Source organism: Pristis pectinata, chromosome 11 (assembly GCF_009764475.1).
Source record: "Pristis pectinata isolate sPriPec2 chromosome 11, sPriPec2.1.pri, whole genome shotgun sequence".
NCBI lineage: Eukaryota > Metazoa > Chordata > Chondrichthyes > Rhinopristiformes > Pristidae > Pristis > Pristis pectinata.
In genome coordinates, this window is record NC_067415.1 from 40,443,730 (window position 1) to 40,462,265 (window position 18,536).

General features: G+C 38.6%; 1 protein-coding gene across 1 annotated transcript in view; it reads right to left on the reverse strand.

Annotated features, from left to right (window-relative positions):
- tenm4 (teneurin transmembrane protein 4) overlaps positions 1–18,536 on the reverse strand; it is a 1,444,950-nt gene that overhangs the window by 206,365 nt on the left and 1,220,049 nt on the right. Inside the window, 1 exon segment of the mRNA XM_052026216.1 lies at positions 15,957–16,166. Within this exon segment, the coding sequence (XP_051882176.1) occupies positions 15,957–16,166 (210 nt within the window).

An 18,536-nucleotide genomic window follows, 5' to 3' on the forward strand; every position in this document is an offset into this window, starting at 1 on the left:
AATGGAAACGTGGGGAGAACACAATGAGATTAATGTAAATGGGTGCTTCATGGTTAATGCAGACTTGGTGTGTTTCTGTGCTGCATGACTCTGTTTCTGTGGCTAAATGATAACTAGAACAAAATGTTAGGAAGAAACATGATTGCAAACCAAAAAGAGAAAGATAATTGAAAAAGTTAATCCAAGGGATTCATTTCGCATAAATATAGCATATGACAGCACAAAAACAAACCACTCAGTTACTTAACTCTACACTGGACCTTTCTCAGTCAGTTATCAGTCCAACTCCACCCCATTGTTTACTCACATGGCCTTTTAATATTCCTGGTTTTCTAAGTTCCAGTGTGAGAAAAGGCTTTGGAGAAAGGGAGGAATTGAAGCCAATTGAGAAAGGTCATCATTCTAGGCAAGATTCATTAAGCCTCACCTGGTGCAGCCACAATGCCTCTACCTAGTATCTGTTTGGACACATTGTGGCAAGCTTATTCAACTGAACTACAATATTGCTACATCTCTACACCCATGAATATGAAGTACAACAGAATACACTAAAAATAGAGGAATTAAGATGAGGAAAAAGGAATAAAGGGCAGAGAGAACAAAAATAAAGGATCAAGAAAGAGTGAAAGGAACATACAGAAGAGAAAGCTCACAAATGTTACGCACAGATGAGAGGGGCCATTTGACTAATCAAGTTTATCTTTCTAAAGAAAATCTGCAACCATCCTGTCAACTATCTCATTACCTCTTGAATATCTCCAGATTTTTTCCTCCACTATCCCATTACCTAACTATTGATGATACTAATCAGTCCTTGCACGAATACCCGCTGGCATCAAAACAGTTGTCAACTAGTCACCAAGTGTGTTTTAATTTGAAATAGTGTTCCAGATTAACCTTTTCTAATCCTTGCAATATCCTCAGTGCCTGATGAGCACTTTGCATTATTCCTGGCGCCTCTCTGTGAAATAATTTTGTTCAAGGCAGAATAATCCATATTTCCTAAACCTCTCCTCATAGCTCAATTCACTGGTGGCAAAGACCAACAGGAGAGAGCAAGAACAAGAAGGCAACAAGTGAATTATGATAAAATAGATTTGGCTTGCTTCGGGTAAAACACAAGTGCGAGTTTTCCTTCTTTTAATTTTTGATAGTCATGATATTTTTACCATGACCAATTCATGAATTTAACCATGGTAATAACTGCAGCCTCGGGCAGAGAGGTCTGCTGCTTAGGGTCTGTTGATCATTTGTAACACAAAGGCACAGCTCCAAGGCAACTGAAAGGCTAAGGGCAAATCAGCTGGATGCACACGGCTTGGAGACTGCTCAATTTGCAGAGACATTCACTGTCTTACAGAAGAGAGAATGTGATAAGGAGTATCAGACTCTTATATCATAACATTTGGTGAAGGAATTAAACTCAATGATGTCCGAGTTTGCTTCTTGTGGGAGGTGACCGTGTGGGAGATGACCATGTATGTGCTATGACAGAAGATAGGAACTTACACATGGTTCCATGTTACTATTTGCATTTCAAAGTAAAATGCATTGTAAGTTGAATATTTATTGATCCATCTGCTGAGAGAGACCTTGTGCCCTGTAGCAGAGCAGCAGGAGCCATGAACTGTAGGCAAGAGCAGTTTCTGTGTTCTGTCGCCATTCAGTCAGAGCCTTTTCTGTGCCGCTAGTGATACTTCTGACATTGTAAAAGCCCCAGAATGTTCTCTATTTGCTTCCCTTTAACAACTGTCTGGTCTGGTTTCAAATGGTTTGCTCTGGAAGTGCAGAATATACCTCCAGTTGGACATAATGGTCTAAAAAAATCATCGCGGGCTGGCAGGGCTAGACATTCTCTGTACTTTCCATTGATTTTGACAGAACTGAACTTTGAAGCAGAGCAGCATGCACAGCAATTATAATTTAACACATTTTATGTTGCCATTGCAGCAATGAATTTTTAGACAGATAGGTTTACGAGTACCAGAACATTGGAAAAAAGAAGAAGAGGCCATTGGGCCTACAAGCCTGCTTCAATATTCTATAGGATTATGTATGTTCCCTTAGTGCTGGCCAAGCCTCATATCCCTTAGAGTCTAAGTATCAAATTGTCTCAGCTTTGAACAGACGCCCTGAGCACCCACTGTCTGTCAGAGAAGTGCAAAGATTTACAACTTTCAGAATAAGTATTTCTCATTATCTCTGTCCTAAATGGCCATCACCTATTCCAGAGACTATGCCCCATAATTTTAGACTCTTGAGCCAGAGGAAAGAGCCTCTCAAAATCCGATTAAATGTCAATCTCTCTCAAAATTTCACATATTTCAATGAGATGAGATGGACTCTTGACCTCACAATCTACCTTGTTTGACCTTGCACCTTATTGTCTACCTGCAATGCACTTCCCTGTAGCTGTGACACTTTACTCTGTATTCTTTTATTGTTTTTACCTTGTACTACCTCAATGCACTGTGTAATGAATTGATCTGTATGAACAATATGCAAGACAAGTTTTTCACTGTACCTCGGTACAAGTGATAATAATAAACCAATACAAATCCCAATAGATTGCTTCTCATTCTTCTGAACCCTATAGCGTGAGCACTGCGTTTCAATGGTAATTTAAGGTATATAAAATAGTAATTTAAGATATATAAAATTATAAGAGGCATGGGTAGGCTTGATAATCAGAATGCTTTTCCCATGGTAGGAATATCAAAAACAAGAGGGCATAGAGAGGAAGGAGATTTAAAGGGATTTGAGGGGATCTGGTTTGATATCTGCAACTCATTGCCAGAGGGGGAATTGGAACAAGATACACATGGGTCTCTTTCATGCAACGACTTGAAATGCAAACATGCAAGTGCAGCATGCAATTAAAAAGGAAAATCTTATGCTGGCCATCATCACAAAACTTTATGAATATAGGAACAAGAATGTCTTGCTATAACTATACATGGGAGACCACACTTGGAATATTGTGTAAATTTTTAGTCTCCTTACCTTAGAATGGCTATACTTGTCACAGAGGGAGTGCAACAAAGGTTCACTAAATTGATTCCTGGGTGGGACTACTGAACAAGGAGAGATAAGGTCATCTAGATTTGTACTCACTAGATTATAGGAGAATGAGAGGGGGGTCTAACTGAAACTTACAAAATTCAGCCAGGTCTAGATAAACTGGATTTGAGGAGGATGTCTCTCCTGACTGGGATGCCTGGAACGAAGGAACATAGTCTCGGATTACAGGGCATGAGAAGGTGTGATGCCTTTCTTGAGATCTCACAAACTCTAACCGGGCTTGATGTCGAAGAGTGCTGGCTGATGTATTACCACAACTAACTTTTGGTACCAATGTTTATGATTGCATGCACAAAATAAACATGTGGCTAAATTCCAATCTATTCCCACTGGCTCAAGAATCGACAATTCTTGTGGGTATCAGCAAAGCAGGTGATAAAAACTTCAATTTTATTCAATGTCTACTACAAAAAGGCCCAACACTGCATGAACAAGTGTGAGGAATATCAACATTTCCAAATTTTAAAGGTGAATACAAGTGGAAAAAAAGATTGGAAAATGCTCTCCTTATACAACTATCTTATCTTATGGTACTAAATCAAACGGGATACACATAGAATCCTCAAATAACGACTGGAAAGTGCAAAGAATGAGTAAATATGGTCGTGACCTCCATTTGATAAGAAGGACAACCTGGAAACTGTCTTCTGATGTTGGGAATCAGGCACAATTATTCAATAAGTATCAAGGCATTAAAGACAAGGCATTAAAGACAAGGCATTAAACAAGGCCAAAAGCAAATTAAGTTTTCAGAGAAAAAAAATGAACTTACTTGCAAGAATGCATACTTTCATACATTTAAAATAGCTTTTTAGTTATCTTAAACTTCAATGTGTTTTACATCCGCTCCTTTAGCATGAATAACAAGTAATTAGTCAAGAAAACTGTGAATCACCCAGGAGGCAAATGGAAGTCTTGTCTTATTGACATTTTTTTCCAGTTTTGACGCTGATTTTCTATCCCTAGCTCCATGTTCCTGAAAATAGTGAAAGGTGTTTTCAATTTCCCCACCCTTTTTCAAAAGCCATGCAGACACAATGGGCTGATTGACCGCCTTTGGTGGATATGATTGCACAGGTTGTGGCAATCATGTGGTACTGCATCTTAATAAAGAAAAATAAGAGACACATTTGCTTCACCATGGTGGAAAATCATCAAATTCAGACTCAGTTCTGTCCTATCCTAACATCTGCTTGCAAGAATGTTCCACCACTTGAGACAACTCATAGTCAGAGCCCTGGTAGATTATGTTGCTTTCTCTTCATAAACTGAGAATAACTATCAGAATGCAAAATGAAAACTACTGTGTTCTTGATCTGCAGAATCAAGGACCATAAAAGCCCGTGCATGTATCCACTGGAGCAACAGGAAATACAAAAGAATGGTAAAAACTTCCAGACAATAGGACAAAAATACATTCTTAAGTGACTTTTTCTTTAACTGTATGTCCTTTTTTTCCTATTCCTTGCTCCAGGGGTTATCCTTACTGAAGTTGACTGCACACTGATGCTTACCAGCTGAATTTATGTTGCTATTCCTTCTCTAATTCCTCTTTCTGCAAACTATACATTCTATAATGAATGGATACATACAACTTCAGCCTTTGATTCTGAGCACATACTTTCAGAGGTCAAAATTAATTTCATACAAGAAGGAATCCACAATCATCAAAAAGATGAATATCCTAATTTTTGAGACAGATTACTGACCAGACATGCAGGTTTTGAGTTTGAATTAAATCCAACCCTCTGCCACGAGAATAATTACACAGACAACACACAGCAATAGCTGCCTTGCTTGCTGACGTGAACCGACAAACACAAAATCCCATTAAAACCTTTGTTGTAAATAAACTGCAGATTGCAGTTTCAAAATGTGTTTCTACTTGAGTGCAATACTGTGACAGAGTTCAGGTGAGGTTTATTTTAATCACTTTAAATGGTTTTCCTGTTGTCTCTTTTGGAAGTTTGGTATAGTGACACAAAATGAAATGCATTGATGACACTTTCAGAAAATGTAATAGAGGAAGCAGTGAAAAATCCCAATAAACAGACCCCTTTGCTATTTTGATGGAACATAAAGAGGGAATATTATGTTTGCACTATAGCCACATAAATATAAATTTTACAAACAGTTCAGGTACTTCCTTACCAGCCCAACCACTTGGCCCATCATATCTGTGTTGGCTCTTTGAAAGACAGTTGTGATCTGAAACTGAAAGCACTATTGCTACAGGGTGACAGCTCCTATTTTCATTCCATATCAAATTGAGTATTCCATGCACAACACAGGGTTACACAGACTGCACACATCCTTCAAAAAAATTGCTATGTCACGCAATTATTTCCAACCAATGAAGTGCCCCCTGAAAAAGTCAGTTTCCCAGTGAAGCAATAACAGAAAATGCTGGAAATACTCAGCAAATCAGGTAGCATCTGTGGAGAGAGAAACAGCATTAATATTTCAAGTCAAAGACCCTTCGCCAGGACTCTGATAAAAGATTTCTGACCTGAAATGTTAACAAATGTCCTCTATTCACAGATGCTGCCTTACTATCTACATTTTTTTATTTTCATTTCCCAGTGAAGACTGATCTCTAAAGTACTTCCCATAGTTATAAAATTGGAAAGCATATTAAACTTAAATGAATTAAACTAAAGAATATATACATCAAATGAAATTTACAGCCCCTAAAGGACTAACATGGGTGTTAATATTATTTTATTAAGTTCATACATTTGAAAAAATAAAATATATTATGTCAATTTTCTCTTTGGTTTCCAAGCTTTTGCCTCCATTTTTTATGGTTGCATGACCTTCAATATCACAAAATAGAACTGTTTTGCATTCTCCCCCTTCCCCAACAGGTGCACCACCATGAAGAACACTTGGCAAACAGGACACACTCAAATTCTATTTATCTACATCCAAACACCCAACTGGAACTTAAGGATCTTTAAAAAATCTAAAAATGCCTGTATGTTTACCAAGAAGAAACTCTGAAGTGTTAATGTGAATAAGCTGCCTAGTCCAATATATTAACCCCTTCCAGCAGACCATGTATAATTTGGACAATTATAGACACACTCCGATTTCTCTGATGTCCTGAGGGAGGCGAATAATGACAGGTAACATTTCCAAGAAAAACTACGACATTTCTCTTTAACCTCCAAATGTAATCAAGCATAAGCTCCAAGGCATCAACCTAACATGATAATCTACATTATTCAACCATGACTGGTTACCTTCCACAGATGACATCCACAAGGTCCCCAGTGGATTACTTTGCATTGATGTCTGTTTCTTCCTTTAACCTCCAATTCTCTTATTAATAGGATATATGTTCACTTTTAAATATCAGTTAAATCGCAGGAAGTTCTTTTGATAGGATTTGCTTCTAGGAATCTGGTACTTGGAAAAATAATGTATTTGGATATATATTTGCTTTATTGTAGTGCATCACACTGAAGATCATAACCTTGTGGATTCTTGGGAACGTTCTCAAATTCAGTATATGTAAGGTGGGAATAACTTCATGATGTAGCAATAGCATTCCCTTGAGAACCACGCTGGATACTTGTGCACACTCTCTCTATGATATGAATTCATAATTTGCTTTATTATACAATAAAGCAATCTGGCAAGAGGACTGCTTATAAACAAAATTTATCCATTCGTTTCAACATCCCTCCCCCAATTATTCCTTCAATCACAAACTGTACGTATTGAAGATACTTGATGCTTTCCAATTAACTCCATTTCAAATCATAGCTAAGAGACTGCAGACCAAGGATAGAAGAAATTTCATGAGCCATGGGAATATTGTGGAATGGAGTGATTGACCAAGAGAAATGATTGAGAAAAGTTATGGGTATGGTAGGTTACTGAAGACAGCTACAGTTCAAAACTACTGATTCAGAAACACTAGTGTGAATCCCACCAAGGTTGCTGGGGAATTTAAATGCCAACAGCTAAATAATCTAGAACTACAAAGGTGGTAACAACTGGACTGTTGCAAAAATGCGATATGTTTCAGGAAAGGAAACCTAACATTCTTACACAGTTTTACATTTTTCATACCAGACACAGCGAATGGTAAATTCTTAATTGGCTCCCAAGTTCAGGATGATTTAAATTTAAATATACAATAAATGCTGGCATTGACAGTCATGTCCATATTCTATGAATTAATACATTTAAATAAATGCTTTAAAATCAAATCATAAAAAAATAATGAATGGGAGATGTAAACCTATGTGGAAAAAGCAGAACAATAGGATTTGGTTTTGATTGACTGAATAAAGAGCCAAAAGTCTTTCTTATGGATTTTAAATTAAAAGATAAAGAAGTAAACTACAACAGGAACATTTTCAATTTTACCACACCACTCATCTGACACAACTAAAATGCTTCATTATTTGTTTTTTTATATTCCACTATCCCCAGTATGTCGGTATATATGTAAACCACCCTGTGGCAATCAGTTCTGCTCTTTGAATACCACCTACCACAATCTGGATTAATCAGATGTAAATAAATTTTAAGTCTTCAACCAATATCTCAGAATGTTTTACTGTGTTAAGAGAACTTGCGCAGGATTCCTTCACCCGATTTTCATATTTTATAATGACATGATGGAGATCCAATCTGCCACTCAAGCCTTGGCCAGGTCTTGGAGTAATCCCAATCCCAAAATTATTTCCTGTGACCGATTTTCTCTCATGCTAACTAATACCGTACCCCTCCGATTCCCCCACCAGCTACCTACATGGAGGGTAATTTAGAGCACTAATTAACCCAACAACTAGCACATTTTTGAGATCATTCTAACCGAAGAGTTATGTGAAAATGCACTGCATAGGTTCTGCTCTGTTGTTATAACTCAACCTGACTGATGGATTATAAATGGGGTATAGAAAGGAAGATGCCAATATATTTTAAGAAAAGGCAAATTGCTATAAGTAAATAACTTCTTTAATTTATTACCTATGCAATAAATGAAGAACATAATTCATAACATGTTCTTCATTCATTGCACAGGTAATAAAGTAAAGAAATTATTTACTTATTAATTAGATTCATTCTGCTACAGTGGACAAATCAGTAATTCATAAACTTATGGGTAGCTGCTGCCTCACAGCTCCAGCAATCCAAGTTCAATCCTGACCTCTGATTCTGTCTATATGGAGTTTGCTCACTTTTTATAAGATAAGATTTCTTTATTAGTCACATGTACATCGAAACACACAGTGAAATGCATCTTTGCATAGAATGTTCTGGGGGCAGCCCGCAACTGTCACCATGCTTCCGGCGCCAACATAGCATGCCCACAACTTCCTTACCCCTTACGTCTTTGGAATGTGGGAGGAAACCGGAGCACCCGGAGAAAACTCACGCAGTCACAGGGAGAACGTACAGGTTCCTTGCAGACAGTGGCTGGAATTGAACCCGGGTCACTGGCGCTGTAATAGCATTACGCTGACCGCTACACTACCGTGCCTGCCCCTTTTGTCACTTTTTGTGTTCTGTTTATCACCCACATGCCAAAGATGTACAGGTTGGTAGGTTAGTTGGCTACCATAAATTGCTCCTCATATGTACGTGAATGCATTGACAGTAATAGAATCTGAGAAGAGTCGATGGCAGTAGTATAAATGGGTGCTTGATGGTCAACACAGACTCAGTAGGTCAAAGGGCCTGTTTCTGTGCTGTCTCTCTCTATGACCCTACAAGTTACAGCTTTACTTCAAAAGATTTCTGAAAAACCCAGATTTCCTGCCACAGAGTCAGGCTTTTAAATGGATAGAAGGTGAAAGCAATAATCAAGCAACCTCAGCATCATGCTAGTAATTAATGAATATGCTTAAGTGCTGTGATCAGAACCTGTTACAAAAAAAGCCTGGAGGAACCTGCAATAACTTCTCAGAAGTTTAATCGAACAGCTGTGCATCTTGTGTAATTGATTTTTACTTCTTACATAAAACACGTTAACATGAGGTGAGGAGAGGTAACATACTCTAAGTGGTTTAAGAACCAGCACTAGGAAATCCCTGGACAACAGACTGAATATTAAATTAAAAGGCCCTTCTACTGGGCTGTGAATACATGCAAACATCTGCATTTGTTATGCAAATATATTTTTGTAGGAGGAGAAGATGAACTCATATTTTCATACTTTTAGTGGCCTTTTTGACCTCCAAACTGTTTGGCAAGTTGATCCTGAAATTTGTACAGTGTTGGCATTCAACATTAGTTTCCAATAGATGCCTCCTCTATTCATCGATTATCCTTAAAGAATTAAGGGAAGACTTGCACCTTTCACATGCTTTTTAGTGATTTCAGCCAATGACTCACGCTTTGAAGGGAGGTCACAACTGAATTGTGAACAATGTGGCAGCCAATTTGGATACAGCAAAGATCCAACACTGTAATAATGAGCAGATAATCTTTTTAGTAAGATTGCTTGAGGGATGAATATTGATTGGGTTACCAGAATAACTACCTTGCTCTTCTCCCATTTAGTGCAATGAGATCTCTTACACTCACTTGAGAGAGTTGGGTGAGATACATGCAGGGCTTTAATGCTGTTTTCTCCTGACACTAAACTGCAACATTAGTCTGGCTTTTTTTTTGCTTAAGACAGGAAATTCTGACCAAGCACATTGTTCTGGCCTTATTTGACTAACATTTGCTTGGTTACTTGCTTGAGGATGTTCTTTTCTTTCTATCGCTGGATTAAAAGATAATGATTACAAGGTGCCATTCTCCTAGTCATTTTCTGAAGCTTGGGATGTGTAAATATACACAAGAGGAAAGTCTGCTTCATTAGTACATCTGCTCCATTGTGATGTGAGATGGTTATCAGTATCTTCTATTATGCTAGATAAACTGTATTTTAATTTTAACATGTTTTGAGGAAAACAAAGATAAGATCTTAAAACACTATTTTTTCACTTATTGATATCTATGAAATGATAAGGATGTAATTATCTCCTTTAATCAGATATTCAAGAAATTTGTGCTGAGTATTAGAACCACACCTCTGTCACCTGAAAGATTATTTGAACACTAAACAACAGTTTCCAAGCAATTACTGGTAATACTCCATACCCACTTTGTGGACCTTTGATATTCTGGAGCAGCATCAAGCCATTCTGTTGCATGGGGCACAGTGTATTTAAAGTGAACCAGACACTTTTTCTTCCGCTCCACACCAACATTCAACTGGTACCTGACGTCTCTGGATCAAAAGCAATTTGAATATCACAATGTGAGAGCAAAATGCAGCCTATTAGTGTTGTACAAAAGATATGGGGAATGCATTCATTGTTCATAAGGTGGCCTCCTCAACAATGGAGAAACCAAACACAGATTGGTTGTATGCTTTGGGGAGCACTTTGCTGAATCCACAGGAGTGGCCCTGAGCTTCCAGTTGCCTGCCAATTTTATTCACCATGCTACTGCCACTCTTACCTCTCGGTCTGAGGCTTCTTATACTGTTACAGTGAAGCTCAACATAAACCAGAGGAACAACATCTCATTCCCTGCAGGCTATAACATGTGCAGATGGTGCCAATAGTGACTTCAGGATGAGGAATGATGAGATGCGGCTGGGGTACAAATGGAAACCTATCAATGCCTTGCGACTTTGAAAGTGTTTTACAATGATTCCCATTCCTCACACTTTCCCCAGTCATGCAATTTCTTTTGTACATCCACCTCACTTTTGAAAGTTACTATTGAATCTGCTTCCAGCTAATCTAGCCAGCAAATTGCCCCACTTCCACCAGGGCTAGAAAAATAGTTTATACAAGGTTCTGTCCTCATTTCTAGACCTTTTGTTTCAAGGAAATGGTTTCTGGTCCTCAAAACTGAACTTGTTCTACTATCCACCTGTTCTAACAGAAATTGTTCTGATATCTTTCCCATCCTGGAATGGAAATAGGCTTCATGACAAAACAATGTTGGATTAACTTTGTTGCTTTGTCATGAGACAAAAGACCCAGCAACTCTAGTACTAGTTTTTATTTTGGTAGCTTCACAAGGCCGTGAGGAAATGATCCATCTTGCTCTCACTTATAGCATCACACTGTATTTGAAAGAAAAGGAAAAGTTTTTTTAATGACATGTTAATAAAGATGATGATCCTGCAATTTTAACATCTCTGCAGACTGGATTTTAGCCTGGATGTAGGGAGGGAACAGCGAATGTTATTCTGCAATTGGGAAATTTGGAAATAAGGGGACTTGAATATGGTTTTTGACTAGTTTTTTTGTAAATACTTGTTTACAGTATTCTGACTGCTGAGAGTAGGTTTGAAGAATGGGGGGAGGGAAGGGAAGGAGGTTAAAAAGGATGAAAGAGAGGGGTTTGAACACAGGGAGACTCCAATTGTGGTAGGAATGTCTGACCAATGAATGAGAGATTTTGATGGTGGTTGGTAAGTAGGGGATGGTGACAAATGTTGGAAGTGTCTGATGGTGGTGGTGGAGTTCTAGTGTGGATGAGAGGAGGGTCCGTTGGTGGTTGGTATGGTGTCCAATGGTGGTGAGATAAGCACTGGATGGAGTTTATTTCGTATACAAATCTGTGCCAGAAGAATGCAAAGAGTCTGTAAACATGTTAGACGAAATGACAGGGCAATAAGGCAGCAGGATGTATAAAACATGTCAAGATATTTACTTTAGAAGGAAGTAATCTTATTTAATTGGTGAGAAAGTGATAAATGTTTGTGCACAGAGAGATATGGGTGTGCTGATTCATGAGAAGCAGAAAATGAACATGCAGGCACACAAGCAATGAAGGCCACAAATTGTATGTTGGTCTTTACTGGAGTGCAAACAGAGACACCTTGCTGAGATTGTATTGGGCTTTAGTGATATCACATTCAGAATTCTGTGTGCTGTTTTATCTCTGTACTTGATTATAGGAGCCAAAGCAGTTTTGGATTAATTCCAGGGATGAATGGGTCGTCCTGTAAAACTGATTGAGGAAAATTGGCCTAGACTTCCAGAAATTTAGAAGAATGAGATGTGATCTCAATGAAAGTGATACAGTGCTGAGAAGGATTTGATAATGTAGATGCTGAGTGATTGTTCCTAGAAAATGTAGAATGTGGGGACAATGGAGGTAGCACATTAAATACCGGGGTGAGAAGAGATCACCTTACTCAGAAGACTGTAAATCTTTGATATTTGCTAACTCAGAGGGCTGTGGATACACATTTGTTGAGTTGCTGAGGGTGATTTATATTTGGGCACTAGTGGAAAGAGGGAAGTTGAAACATACAAAATTCCTCATGGTTAGAAATGTGGAAGATGTTTCCCCTGACTCGGGCATTCTAGAACTTGGGATCACACAGGGGATAAGTCAGTTACAAATGAAATGCAGAGGAACTTAGGGTAGTAAATCTTTGGAATTCTCCACCCCAGAGGCTGGTCATTGACTGATTGGACTGAAAGATTTCTGGAAATTCGAGGAATCAAGGGATATGGGCAAGGCTAGAAAATGGTGTTGAAGAAGAAAATCAGCTGTGACCTTATTGAGTTCTGTGTAGCCACAGAGGATTGATTGGCCTACTCCTGCTCCTATTTCTTAAATTCATCCAGGAAAGTGGACGAGGGAAAGGATCAACTGTGATCTTAACGAAGAACAGAACAAGCTTGAGGGATCATATAGCCAATTCCTAGAAGCATTCTCACCGATACAGGCTTACAAACTACTGCACAGGCACTTATTTCATGGATTCAGCCTTCACAGCTTTCCACCTGCTGGGTTTTGTGGAGCTCGGGAAAGCTAGCTTTTGCAAGTTAATAACGGAATAAATGTAAAGATGAAGGCAGACAGCTTCGTTATAATGCTAAAGTAACCAAACTGACTCCCGCAAGTATATTGGTCACCAATCCTACAACCTGCCTCCATTAAAACTGGAAGTTGGCAAATTCATTTTTGAGATTGTTTATGTTTTATCCGCTGACCCAAACCTATCCTTTGTGTTTTTGGGAGTTGTGATTGTTCAAGTCTCTGACTTTTTGCTGATTCCATTTGTGGAATAATTTTCTGAAGAAATGAGGACAACAATGTCAGGGAACTTTTCCAGAGAAAAGCAAGAATGAACAGGAACTTGTTTGCTTTCAGCATGTGATCAGGTCCCCTCATTCAACTCTGCTCCAGCACAGAATGCTGTTAATGGCATCTGCATGGTCTCATTTGCTTTTTAGAAAATAATATGATCAAAGAAATAGAATTTTTTTAATTCATGATTTCCAAAGATCAATTTTTAAAAAGAGCCACACATGGTGAGCATTCTTTTAAAGATCAAACTTCAAAATGAATTAAATAAAGCAAAATAATTTTTATGTTGTTATATAAAAAAAAGAAACTTGGATATCTGACAAAATCAATGAAATACTGAATGAAGTAAAATTAACGCTGAACTATAATTTAACCAAAGTGTCACCCAATCATTTTGATATGTATCAACAGTTGATCCTCTATGAAAATCAATTAAGTAAGTCTCTGGTGTTGGATTCAATAAGTTCATAGGAATGTTTTATTCTTTTCATATTGAGTTAACAGTGGGTAACTTATGCTGATTAGCTTATTTTAATGAGGTAGAATTCACAGATAGTTCCTCAGTATTAGGGGTTAAAATATATTTTCCTGCTTAGAAAGGGAATTCTGAAATCTACAGATCAACAACAAACTACATCAGAGAAACAAATATTATCTTTACAATTCCAATACTAGAGCAATTATTTGCAAAGCCGAACACTTCCCCAATGGATAACGTAGGCAACTTGCATTAACATAGGTATTACAATGACCACGGATCTATTGCATGATTGACATGTGCATTGTATTGATGGTGTTAAGGTGTGAAAGAATGGGACACGGGAGGATGAGGGTGTGGAGTATCATGGTAGGGTTAAAGCACTAGGTCATTAGGTATTTAGGTAAGGCTGTTGATCTTCATTTCTAAGGTTTCTATTGGTTTTGGCATCCAGTTATAATATGAGGAACCTTGTGATGACTTTCTGCTTTTGAGCACAACTATCAATATAACCACTGCTTTTATTTCCTTTCCAAATTACTCTCATGTCTCCTGGAAATGTTCTTCCCTCCTCTCCTGAAAATAATAGCTTGTGTCTGGTGTGGTTCCACAGTGCCAGTTTCTTTCCATTGCCTTGGTAAGGGGTTGTGGTTCCTGTGTGATGTTGGCAATATATTTAACTGGAGTGGTGTGATCAAGGCATCACTAAAAAACATTATATTAACAGATAAACCTGATACTAATAGACACTGTAATAACAATGAGGTTCTGGAATCCTGGCTCAGAGACCATTTACCAGATTTCAGTCGAGATGATCAGAAAGTGTGCAGAACACAGAGCTTCCCCAGCGCCCTGGCCAATATTCACCCCTCAACCACAAAACCAAAAACATAACCTGGTTACTATGAAAATCTGATCAGTGGAGTCTTGCTGCATGTGAGGTGTGAGGTGTATCAGGTCACTGGCAACCTAGAATGAATTTATGGAGCAAGATTTTATCAATTTCTTGTCCAATGTTAAGACTTGACCTGTTGTACCTTCCTGCAGTTTAATATTAGCATCTTGTTTGGCTCCAGCTAGTATCAACAGTCTCAAATATTTCTGGCTGTTCGTTCAGTCTGAAGACCTTGGTGCTCAATCTTGGCATTCAGTTCAATTTAGCAGAGCTTTTTAATCTCAGGCTTCTGTGGATATCACTCCATCACTGATGAAAACTTCTTTCACAGATTGCTATCACTTCAAGGTTTTACTTCTCAAAATTTCTTCTCATCTCCATCCTTCAAAAACATCATCTATTCCGGGACTTGCTGGCCAGGTCTTAACCTGAACAGGTTCCACATACTCATTTATTTTTGTCCAGCAACACCGATTTCCATATCTGCATCATTATCCTCAATATCAAATTCTTCACAGCCTTGTCCACCTTTTTTGAGGCACTATCGTGATCCTTGGAGTCTAGATTATTGCTTGGCCTCTTACCGGAAGCCAATCTTGCAGCCATTAAAAGAAGAGCACCTTGTTCTTTATATCATGTCTTTCAGAACCTATAGACACCTCTGGCTTAGAAGTCAAGTAAGTATTGTTGAAGTGTGGTCCCCATTAAAATATAGCTAACATGATTGCCGTTGCATGCATATGAAATTTCCACAAGAAGTAATGATTATACAATGCTCTTTTATGATGTCAAAAATATTTCTCATTATGTTCCCTTTCAAATCCTCTTTGAACAACATCAACATCCTCACACTTAAAAACTTGTACTTTCGGAGGTCCTATTTTACACAAGAAGCGTATGACAAATGCAACTTGCTATTAGTAGTATAAACTAGAAACAACAGCTAATTTTATACTTCCAATTAGAATTTGTTTGGAAACATCAAATCAATTGCCTAAACCAACCAATGAGTCTGGTTAAAGTGGACCAGAGGTCTTGTGGGTTTCTGCAAAAAACACCAACTTTTGCAATTTAAGCATTTGGTAAGTCACTGTGCTTTGCTTGAAACTGTAAAAAGTGCTTAGGAAACACCACAAAAGGCAAATGTGTGACAACTAGAATGAATTCAGTTTAAAAATCAACAGACAAGAGGTACAATTATGTAAGGGGACAAAACTATTCTAACTTATAAGTTCACTTTGTTATTTTCAAAGACTGTAGCCAACCAGTTAATATAAAAATGCAATACAGGTTGGCAGTATACTGGAATTATTTGTAGTTAATAATAATTCTGAATTTTGTGTTACTTGTTATTATATGCAGCATTAATTTATAATAGAGCACAGCATCAGGACAGAAGGCAGGTTAAGGCAAATAAGTTCAACTTACCATTTGTAGGTACAAACAGGCTTCCAGAGTCAGTTTTAACCAGGAAAGAGTTGGGAACAAACTCCTCATCAGAGTCAGAATCTGGGTTTGACTGGGTCATCTTATTGCTGAGCAGTATTCGCTGGCTCTCGTTGACTTCAGAAGGAGGGGGAGGGGAGACGTACTGCTCCACTGGGGTTGATGAAGCACTGGAGCAAGGCAGGGGAGGACCTGAGAATGAAACAAAAAGAAAACAAATGAAAGTTAGGGACTTGGAAAGCATTGAGGACAAATAATGAGACAAAAGGATCTACAGTACAAGTGTAATCGTAGTACTAATGTAAACAATAAAAGTTGTAAATACAAAAGAATTAAATACAAATTAGAAACTGCCTCTCTTTTGATTGGAATATTTACCAGATTTCTACGTGTTGCTTACAACAGTTAAAACAGAGATATTGCTGAGATCTAGCTTTAGATAAGAGTCGATGAGAGCCCACCAAATGAGTGTGCAATGGTATCCTCGAGGTCCAGACATCTGCATCCATCACTACCCTGGGAATGACATTTAGAAACACCTCCACATTAATCTTAATATTTCAGTCGAGATCTATCTTCAATACCTGTATTTAATAAGGCACATCAAACTGTTGATGCCCAGCAGGCAACGAGTGCTTTATTCCAGGGAACACTGCTGCAAAATCCAGTGCATCATACACTAATGTACAGGCTTTACATAACATAATTCAACACTGAAGAGTGCACAAAGTAAATCAGTCAGGTTTGAATCCTGCAGGAAAGTGGGGGCAGGGAGGAGTGTGGGTGGGAGCAGTGGAAGGAAGGTTTGGGGATGTCAAGGGGGGGAAAGACTGGAGTTCGTGGAATCACTTGGAGGAGAGCAGGAGATCAGTGAGGAGGGTCAAGGGTGGGCTGGGGGTCTGCTGTTGTAACCAGACTGGTAAGCAATGAGGCATAGTTCTTGATAAAGCTGTAGTCAGAAGTGTAGAGATGGAAATTCAGGGAGGTGGGGAACATATTGGTTCATTTCAAAGCCAGGGGAGGAGATTAAAACCAGTGGTCGGGACGGAGAGTGGGAAGGAACATCAAGAATGGGGCATGCTGGGAAGAGGGTGAATGGTAGTTAGGGGATGGAGTAAGTGTCACAAGCTGCTGGTGACAGGGGTCATGACTGGTGGTGGGGAAGCCAAAGGAAAACTGGGCAGGATACCTACTGAGGCAGGTTCCCAGCCAAGAGCACCGATTTGCCACCCCATTTTAATTTTTCATTCAAATTGAATCGTCTCAGCCCATCAAGTGTTCTTTACACCCTTGTGTAATTGCCTTCCTTGCAATTACTCCACACAGTAGCGCACTGCACACACTCACCACTCCAACTCCATCAGGTAGACACAAAAACTGACCTACTTGGACTTTGTTAATACTCAGGTGTTTGGTATCCAGTACCTGGTGAACTGCTACTCCTCAGAGAATGTTCAAGATAAATATGCATCAGAGAGGACGGTGCTTATCTTTGACTTCCAGTTTATACCAGTAGACCTTTTTCAACTGGGGACAAAAGACTCTGGCAGTTTCCTCCCTTCCAATGACTCACACTGTGTTTTCACTAGAAGCCATTTTTTTTTCTCCTAAATAAGGGCAATTTCCATCCTGCAACAAATGAAACAATTTTTCGGTAGCACTATTATGATCAACTTTTTCTGCCCATCAGGGCATCTCCTTTAATGACTCTTAGATATATGTTGCTTTGTCAGATTTTCCAGTTAAGAGGAGCAAACCTGAGGTCTCTGGTCAAGGCATTTCATGCAGTCAGACCTGCAAACACTGCATATGCAGGTAAGCCTGTGCATCTCATTCTCCACAGTGTAAAGAAAACTGGGATGCTCATGCTCCTTTCCTTCTTCCTCAACAAACACGTATGTGTGTCTGATTGAACCTTACAAAACTGAAAGTGACTGGGAAGCTATTGGAGGAAGTAAAGAATATTCAGATGATTATTTTTTTAAATACAAGTGAGGAAGTAGAAGGCAGTGATAAATATGCTTGCGTTTGAAGCAATTAGATGCAGGAAGACAGTGTCCTTCATACAAAATCCAGCTGTGTTCAGTTCTAATCAGAGTAATGTGGCAGTAGTGGTGATCTGATCTACTAAAGCTGAAATGCAAATGTACCAAAGAATTTGATGTGAGCGTATATATGGCAGGCTTTAGTTGCTTGACAAACTTCACATATCATGTCAAGTTGAGCCACCGAACATGCAGCACCATCTTTTCACATTTAACGCATTTTAATAAAACAAGCATTTTGAAAGAAACCAATCAGCCAAAATGAGGCAACATCAAATTTAAATTCTCCAGGGGTCAAAGAGTGTTTCCTAGCATTAAGCTGCTGAAATTCAAAGACACTTTTTGCTGCTTGTCCGCGGGATATCTGGGCCTCTGTGTGTTTGTGCTACGAAGTGTTACTTGGCAGTTGTTGTCTACTTGGCAGTTGTTGTCAATGTGACTGCCTCAGGTAGTGTTTACTCCTGAAGCTTTAGGGAATCAAAAGGGTCAATAAGTATGGCTCCAGTCCTTAGATCAC